Source organism: Mytilus edulis, chromosome 12, assembly GCF_963676685.1.
Source record: "Mytilus edulis chromosome 12, xbMytEdul2.2, whole genome shotgun sequence".
Classification (NCBI taxonomy): Eukaryota; Metazoa; Mollusca; class Bivalvia; order Mytilida; family Mytilidae; genus Mytilus; species Mytilus edulis.
In genome coordinates, this window is record NC_092355.1 from 24,700,180 (window position 1) to 24,710,216 (window position 10,037).

The window sequence follows — 10,037 nt, forward strand, 5'->3', positions numbered from 1 at the left end:
TCTCGCCTTAACCAGTTATGGGGTTTTTCGTATTGCGGATTGCATTCCGTATTTGTATGATATGTTAGTTGATTTGTTCTCTTGATTTATTATTACCATTCCATGTAGATGTGTTTTTGAAGAATAGAATTTATTAACTTAAATTGAATATTCGTTTATTATCTATGCCAGAAAGGAGCATTAAACAGGGCTTTACTTGACAGTCGATGTAGAGTCTGCAACAAAAAACGAATCATAGTATATTTTTAGCATTCTTTTAAACACATACAGTAGACGACTTTAGTTTTAATACCGATTTTGCCGCAAATACTAATATTCTCTTATAGAAATCAAAGACGGTTACTTCGAAGTCGATAATAGGGCTATCTTAACTAGTTATCGTAAGTGTATACTAAGATAGCCGTTAAATTGTTAAGATAACCCACGAGGGGATTGCAGATACTCTCTTATCACCATCGTAATCTTCTTGTAAAGCGTTTTCTCTTAAATGAAACTTAAGATAGGTTTTCATGATACAGGGGCCCGCGGTAACAAGAAACTTCTCTTAAAGTCTTCGTAAGTCATAGTTTACGATTACACAAAGAATGCATTAAGGGTCCTTTTAAGAGTGTATCAATAGAGTGTGCTCTTAAACGCTTCTGTAAATGCTAAGAGTTCTTACTAAAGGACATAACAAATAAGATGTGTTTGAGTTACCCGAATGAGTAAGTTTATGATAAGAGGGTGCACAAAATTGCCTTAAATCATTAAGAACTTTGAATGTGTTAGGGACTGTCAATTATTCTAAAATTGATATGGGTCAGAATTTACTGTCATGAAATTTTTGTTACATCCAAAACTGTCTTTTTAGAAAATTTAAAACTACTCATAAAATGAAAAGGCCACTGTAAATTAAACCTATGGATCAAGGCCTTTCCATTTCTGTATGCAAAAAGATAACTTGTTCATGCAACATGATATTAGTGGCATTTTTTACATTTCATTGAATGATGTAACACAGACTCCAAAACTTCTTGTAAATACTGGTTTTCAGAAATTCTATGAACAATTTAACATCTGTGTAGGGTTAAGTCTGTTCATTATCTCTAAACAGATTAAATACTAGCAGTATTCTGTCTAATTTTGAACCATATTCAAGAAATTTCACTTTTAAACTCATGGATGTAACAGGACACAATTTCGGTTTTCTTTTCATGTTTCTGAATATACCACAATCAATTTTTGGTGAAAGGTTACAGGATATCAGAAATGCATGGTGCAGATGAAAAAAAAAGTTGACTAAATTCAATTAGGTCCTCATACTTTTTTTTATTATAAACTATTTTTCAAATTTGTTGTCTTTGTTACATCAAAAATTGATTTAGTTTCAGTGTTACACCATATACTGCAGTATCTATATTAGCTTATCTTTTCATGGACCTTTCCTAGTATTAATATTGTGGTGCAATGTGAACTAATCTCAGTGTGTAAATTGGGTTACTTTTATTCATGAATTTTTCATTAGCCTAAATTTTGACAAACAATTCAAGGGTGTAACAATGAAACCATATTCTACACGGACTTATTACAGCGAAATGGTTGTACCATTCTTCATCTATCATAAATCTGTTTACATCAAACTTAGCCGTACCAAATTTGTCAGGTTAACAATCTTGATGATATCAGATTTAGAAATAACAAAATTTATCACAGTAATCCTTCATTACACATGTTACATGTATATTTATGTGGTAAATATAACTGAAATATTTCATGTACATGATGTAACTAATGTCTGGTTTGCACTTCCTTCAATTTTGCAACCTTGTTTTCTTCCATTGAAAGTTGAAAAGACTGCATGTGTTGAATATGGTTGTACATTAGTATGACATTATGTCATAATTTTTTCAAAACATCAATTGAATATTGCTATTATGTTAATTGGTTCTCTTTTATTTAATTTATTAGTGTTGTATATAAGATGTAACAAATTGACACTATTTTCATGGATGTCCAACACTTGCGTATTTGAAGTACTTCTAGGAAAAACCGTCCATGCACATCATTATATCCGAATGTTGGAACAGTTTATCTCCGGGTAAATCTGCATGATTTTGACAGGGAACATCTCAAAGCTGTTTTAAGTAACATTTTTTGAATGTAACATTTATGACACAAAATGTTACATCTTCAATTTCTGCAAATATAACCTATTTTCTCGTTTTAATATGACATGTATACCATATTAAGCACCATTAAATAGTTATCTAACACCTCTTATTGATATTGATATTAATATTCATATAGCAAAGAGTATTTGAAAGATACAATCAACTGAGACGTATTTTTAACCACATGATTTTTACGGACACGATAAATTTAACAAAATGTCCACCAAAAATCACATTGAAATTTAGTATAAGAAACACTTGCATCAGAAAAAGTGGAATTCTATATTGGGATTATTTATATCATCATCATGCAAGTTTTCTTCCATTTTATGTTTTATTCATTCTGAATCTTAATTGACTATACATTTTAAGAAATTGTCAGATGTAACACAAATTCCATGACAGTAAATTCTGACCCATATAAGATTGCTTCTTGTTACACTCTTAGTCATAAGTATCAGTTCAAAAGGCATGTTAAGTGCTAAGAGATCGTATTGTTACCGGCCCCTGGAGTCAGGTTCACAAAAAAACTTCTTTTTTTCTTTTTTTTTTAAGTTGGTCGTAAGTCATGAACAATTCAGTATACTTACGATCAATCTTAGTCGTAATTTATTTTGTGAAACCGACTTCTGGCCTCTAGCTGGACGCAAATCTATCAAAAGTCAGTAGAATACTTGTACATGTAAAATGCTATCAGATGTATACGATCGTGTACTTTTTCGGACGTATAATGTTATGGCGTTATTTTCATCGACGTCGGGGTCGGCGTCCGTTTACAGAATGGTTTCTGGACTGTTAAGATTTGTTTAAGTTGTTAGATCTTTTTTTAAACATCCTTGCTGAACAAAAGGAGGACTGGGCCTCAAAATGGGGATTTTGCACCAAATCGTTTTTAAAACAAGCGACCCAAAGGGAAAACAAAAATTGTGTTTTTTGCTTATATTCACATGGAAAATTGATCTTTCAGCTGAATTTAACCTTGTTTTAATATGTATTCCTTATATAACAACAGTCTAAGCCCGTTCTTACCGTCTCCGAGATAAAAGGAGAACAAAATAGGGGCCACACCAACGCACTTAAATGTTGATGTTGTTTTGCATAAGAGTGTTTGTAAAATACCCTGCCTGCGTTTCCAGTCAGATTTGACTTAGCTCTTGCGGTTCCAAACTAAAATGGGTTAAATGGCCCACGCCCATATTGGAAACTTTTAAAATTTTTAGTCCAATTCAGATGGGGTTTCTGTATTCCTCAGAAATAAACATGTCTTGTAGTTTCAACAGTTCTAATGTTTCCAAGATAAAAGGGGGCGAAAAAGGACCAAAAAAAATCCGATTTTAATGTTTTTTTTCCGTCACATTCCTTGTAAAAATGCTGTCTACCATTTCAATTCAAATTGGCCTAGCTCTTATAGTTTTCGGCAGACAAGGAGTTAAAGGCGACTGAAAAGAGCACCCGTCATGTGTCCAAAAAAATACTTTGTCAAGAACTTTATTGTGCCAACTGAAATACTGTATCCAAACTTAATTTAAAGTTCACTTGTTCAGAAAAGATGAAATGGAAACAATATATACAGAATATGTAGACTCTGATCCTTTATCAAGTTAGGAACATGACAAACAATGATAAATGTGTTCATTAAATATACTTAATTATACATGGCAACCACGGTAGCATTTTTTCAAGTCTCTATTTTGGATTGGCATATCATGCACTAGTGGCACATTTGTATATTTACCGCTCTATAACGAAAATCTTTACACGCGCCAATTTAGAGGGAAACCTTGTTTTTATTTAACATGTACGGTCAGACATTGGAATCCCTAGAACTCTAAAAACATCAATTGATATATTGTATATAATTATTTTAGGTTATTTGCAGATAGCAATTCATTATTGCTTTCAAATTACCCAAGCTGCTTCCCCCTCGAAAAAGGACTGCTGTAATTTTTGATAAAAATTTGACAGATGGTTTGCCTCTCTGTAAGCCAAGTGATGTAAAAAGGCTAAAGACAATTGGACGTGGAAGTTACGGGCACATTTCTTTGTGCCAAATGCAAGGCAAAGATTATGTACTAAAAGAGCTCATTGTGGATGATGCCGACAGTAAAAAAAATTTCTTGAAAGAGGCAAGAGTCATGAACAATTTAAACCATCAAAACATTGTCAAATTTAATTCTATATATAAAGAAGCCGAAATTGGAAATCATGGCATCATTATGGAATATTTGGCCTTTAATTTTGAACCATTTGGTCAAGAATTTGTGGCCCATTCCCTTAGAGACCTCTTAAAATGTATTGATAACTATGACTGTGAAGGATTTGAACATCTCCACCAATTTGTTGCAACAGATGTTTGTAGTGGTCTCTCCTACCTTCACGATAACAATATAGTACACAGAGATCTTAAGCCAGAAAATATACTGGTTTCCAATCAGCACTATTGCAAAGATAACAAAGATATTAGTACCTTATGGTTGAATAAACTGGTTGTTGCAAAGCTGACAGACTTCGGGGAAAGTCGAGCAAAGCTAATTCAGACAGCAACTTTGGTACACACAAGAACAAACAACGTATTTAGAGGTACGCCTGTGTTCATGGCACCAGAAATATTTTTTCATGACGGGACCAAACTTCGAGATTTACAGGACCTAAAGCAAATGGATATATGGTCATATTCCATGATATTGTTTACTCTTCTCAATCCTGATCTCAAGTATCCATATCACTTTGAATATTGTAAGGAGATCGAAAGTGGCAACGATAGACCAGCGACAGAAGTGTTGAAAGTGCTATTTTGGTGATGATTCATTTTTATATTTTCGAGTTATTGAGTTTTTTGTAAAAAAAGAGGGTTTTTTTCACATGTTGCGCTGTATCTCTATTGCTTAAAACTTAACAGGCTAATGTTGCGTCGGGTTTCCAAATACATCTTGTACAATCTTCCTATTGAGCGGGAATAAGGAATGAGTCAGGATATACTAAGCATGACATCCTGTACAACCCTGTGTTATTCAAAAAAGATTTATGTTTTTTCACAAGACGACGGGCGTATCATGCGCTCATGGCGCAGTTGTTTATTTAAATATTGATCAAGTCGAAATGCTATCTAAAACACTTACCACTCATTCAAAAAAGAAGGGTCTGACTTGCTTTTATTACATTATAGATGTCTGTTTCCGTTGATTCCGTTAAATACCAATTCCTCAGAGCAATTGGTACTTTGCGGAACGGAACGGAACGGAAAAATAAATTAAAAAGTTTAAATCAGATTCAACTTGATCACTGTCTCTAATCATCATCGGAACGGGCTGTTGAAGGCCTCTTTTTTAAAATATAATTACCGATGGAAGGAGAAAGACTTTTTGTGTAACCTGCCTTTGTGTTAAATTTTTTATTATTGATCAAGTCGAAAATGCTATCTAAAACACATACCACTCATGCAAAAAGAGGTGTCAGACAATTTTTTTTATCATACTGCTTTAATTACATTAAAGATGTCTGTTTCCGTTTTTTCCGTTAAATACCAATTCCTCAGAGCAATTGGTACTTTGCGGAACGGAACGGAACGGAAAAATAAATTAAAAAGTTTAAATCAGATTCAACTTGATCACTGTCTCTAATCATCGTCGGAACGGGCTGTTGAAGGCCTCTTTTTTAAAATATAATTACCGATGGAAGGAGAAAGACTTTTTGTGTAACCTGCCTTTTTGTTAAATTTTTTATTATTGATCTAGTCGAAAATGCTATCTAAAACACATACCACTCATGCAAAAAGAGGTGTCAGACAATTTTTTTTATCATACTGCTTTAATTACATTAAAGATGTCTGTTTCCGTTTTTTCCGTTAAATACCAATTCCTCAGAGCAATTGGTACTTTGCGGAACGGAACGGAACGGAAAAATAAATTAAAAAGTTTAAATCAAATTCAACTTGATCACTGTCTCTAATCAAGGACGACGTGAGGTCAGTCTAGATATCATAATGCATGACTTGCAAATGCGTTAATTTCATGATAATTTATCAGGACAATCCGACATATTCATCTACAGAATATTTCCCGATGTTATACATTTTTACACATTTCACCTGTGAAGATGAGATTAAGTATACATTTGTGTTATTTGTATATGGAAAACCGTAAAACACAGAAATTTTAAAGTTTGTTTTGTTTTAAAGATTTTTCGAAATTTTGATAAATGCCCCCTTTGGATACCTTAAATGAAATTCCGTTCCGTTCCGTTCCGTTCCGTAAAGTACCAATAGCCCTATTTGATCGGAAGTAGATTTTGTCACTTTTATAAGCAATTACAAGCTATTGAAGATTGATCTACAACACTGATGTGCTTTAAACCAGATCTTTTTAATGGAGCTATTTTTTTTTTTATCAAAATTCAAGTGTACGCCCGGGCGTTTTGACGTAAACGTAGCTACGCGCCTGATATTCATTTATTGATCTTTTCTTCAGTACCTTTTATGTTAAAGTTCTCCTGATTAATGACAAGTTTAGGATATCATTTGATATTCAGTCGGAGTCGGCCTTGCACAAGCCTCCAAATACTCGCCGGACTCATCAACCCACCCGAGTTCAGAGTTAGCCACCATTTCGGTTCAGTTCGCCAGAGTTAGTCACCCCTTTTTGGGTGCAATTTTACTACTTTAAAACACAACGCGAAGCAAATTTACTTTATTTTACTTAAAAGACTAACTCTGGGAACACTCTATTTTTCATTTTTACATTTGAAATTACTTTATTTTTGAACTCCATTTTAGAAAGTTTTCTGACTCCTGTTTATTTCCGACTTTGTTTAATATTCATGCAATTACTGTACATTTGTAAATAAATTATAGTTTCATTTGATTCATTGTCTGTTATTCAGCCATAATCTGATATCAGGTATCCCGATGGTCGAATAGGGGCGAAGTACTGGCCACTACACTTCCCGGGAGGTGTCGTCACCGACCCCCTCCGTTACACCTTTACCAAATTCTTAAATTTTGTGTAATATATATTACGCCGTTGTCTCAAGATTAATAAAGGAGGATTGAGCGCTCACAAACATGATTAAACCTGTCACATACTTTATTTGGTGTCAACGGTCAGCAGCCTTGTGTTCATCGATTTTTGTTTCTAGGTCTCACAAACAATTATAATAAAAAAATGATTTGTTGTTCTTGAATAGCATGTTTTGTTATAAATGAAGCCGTTAATTTTTCTAATTTGAAATGTTTACATTTTTTTTACGGTTGGCCCTTTTATAGCTTACTATACAATATGAGTTTTTCTCATTGTTGCAGGCCGTACGGTGGCTTATAATTGTATACTGTACAACTTCATGTTAACTCTGTTGAAGGCCATATGATGTCCAACAAATATTTACTACAATTTCATTTTAACTGGATAGCTGTCTCATTTGTCATTTCATATACCACATCTCCTCCTTAATATATATCTACATATCCATACAAAGTTCTGTGAAGTCACAAACAACCCCTCTCTTTTTAAGCTATCCCAAATTCAAATTCTTATGAGGGAGGGGGTATATTGAATTTATTTTTATTTTCTTGAGGCGGGGACATGAAAAAAATCAAAGAAATTCTACTATTGTAAACATGGTATTTAAAGCTGTTATTAAACTTGCTATACAGATAAGATAAGATAAGATAAATTTATTTTATTAAAGTGTCACGTATTGATCTTACACAATAGTAAAATATTTACACAAGTACAATCACATAAAAAAAAAGATCAACACCCAGCCTAAAAAGACTTATGAGACACTGTTATATACATATAAAACAGCTCAATCACACAATGTAAAAAAAAAAAAAGAAATAATATAAAAAAGAAAAACCTTGCAAACCTGATAAATTAAACGGACTAATAAAAATTAGATTTTAAAGAAATGTAAGAATGTTAAATACACCTAATTTAAAAATTGCGTCTAAAGACTTAAACAAAATTATGTGTAAAACTGCGATAAGAATAAAATATTTCTATGTATTATAATTTAAAATTAATAAAAGTGATAGAAAAAAGAGAAAGTAAATTGAATCATCAGTACATTTAAACCACTTTCAACAATTTTCAAAAAATATATTTAAAATGTTCTATCGACATATTACATGAAACTATTACAATACATATACTTTCATTGTTTATGTACCAAAAGTTATTTCCCTTAATTAATATATATTTTCTTTAAATTATATTTTTACCCTGATAAAAAGAATAGGCTTTATGGACAATTATATGTTATGAAAAACTGTTTCGCCTGACATAAAATTTGTGAATAGAGTAGGACAGTGTTACTTGAATGTCATTACATGTCATTAAAGCATTGAACTTGAGCTCTGTACTCATGTTTTCAAAATTTTCAATACATTGACGTGCCTTTTGAAACAATTCATATCTAATGTCTTCATACAGAGTGCAAACCATTAAAAAGTGAGTTTCGTGTTCAATATCATTCAATTTACAAAATTTACATAGTCTATTATTCAATGGAATCTGCGGTCTGGTGTATCTCCCTGTCTCTACAGCTAGGGGTAGCGATCCACTGCGGAATAATGCCATAGTTCGAGTTACGTTTCTTGGTAAAAGCGAGAGAATATACTGTTCTGTTTTAACACTTTGCTTGTAAATACGGTAAGTCCTTAGCTTGTTGCCGTTAGCATTGTTTCTGTCATCATATAAATCTTTCTCGAAATCAGCCTGGTCAAAGTTCGTTAGTTTTTCACTTATGAGGCGCATCGCCGTTTTAACACTGATAGTGGTATTATGTACAATATCAGCAACATGTGTACATCGTTTGCAAGTTTGTCTATTTGATGATGCCACCCTTTTCGTCGCCGCGAGGCCCACGCTGCTACTTTTGATATAAGTCTATCATCGTTAACTCGTATGATCTTACATTTTAGACGTAGGCATGATAGTTTTTGCTTCGTATAACATGAGGTTAGTCCAAGATCTCCGCGCACCGCTGTGTTGGAGGTTCGCTTTCCAACTGAAAGAAAGTATTTTGCAGCTTTGTTCTGTACATTGTTAATTACTCTGTGGGATTTGTATCCCCAAACAGCACTACCATAGAATAGAACTGGTTCTACCATCGTCGTATGAAGTTTGTGATAAACGTTCCAAGTCATACCACCTGTCGCTATGAATTTACCAAAAAGGGCTCCCAAAGCTCTACTGGCTGATTTAGAAAGTTCTGTAACTGCCTTTTCTAGTGTTAAGAACTGATCGAACCAAAGTCCCAAATATTTTTACGAGTCAATATATTCTAAGTTGTGAGTTCCACATTCAAAATCAAAGTCTGACCAAGGTATCGAAGGATTTCTAAAATGCACTACTTTGGTTTTCGACCGATTGACTTCAAGTTTCCAATCATCACTCACACCAAGACGCAACCTAGTTAAGCATTCTCTGTAGTTTGTGTTCATCCGGCGCAAAAACAGCTATGTCATCGGCATACAGTAGTATGCTTAACTCAATATCGTCAATCTTAATACCACAGTTTAAGTTGTTTACTCGTTCAGCCGGGTCATTTATATACACCGCAAAAAGACTAGGCGACATCACACATCCTTGTTTAACCCCTGAATCGACGTTGAACCATGGTGTAAGACGGTCGTTAACTTTCACGGAGCATTTAACATCATCGTTCAGAGATTGTATTGCTGTAAGGAACTTTCCACGTATTCCAGCTTTAAACATCTTATACCAAAGAAGATTTCTAGGGACGGAGTCGAACGCCTTTCGCATATCTATGAAGCACACAAAAGTTGAAAGTTTCGATATCTTTCTATCATTGATGACAGTATGTAGCGTATGTATATGCTCCTCGCAACTTCTCTTCTCACGAAAACCGTTCTGTTCGTCGCACAGA

The 10,037-nt window shown here is 33.6% G+C and overlaps 1 protein-coding gene across 1 annotated transcript; it reads left to right on the forward strand.

Annotated features, from left to right (window-relative positions):
• The first annotated feature begins 4,201 nt into the window (after nucleotides 1-4,201).
• On the forward strand, nucleotides 4,202-4,951 carry LOC139497529 (ovarian-specific serine/threonine-protein kinase Lok-like). Its single transcript, XM_071285756.1, has one exon. The coding sequence runs from the start codon at nucleotides 4,202-4,204 to the stop codon at nucleotides 4,949-4,951; it is 750 nt and encodes a 249-aa protein (XP_071141857.1).
• Nucleotides 4,952-10,037: the final 5,086 nt, after the last annotated feature.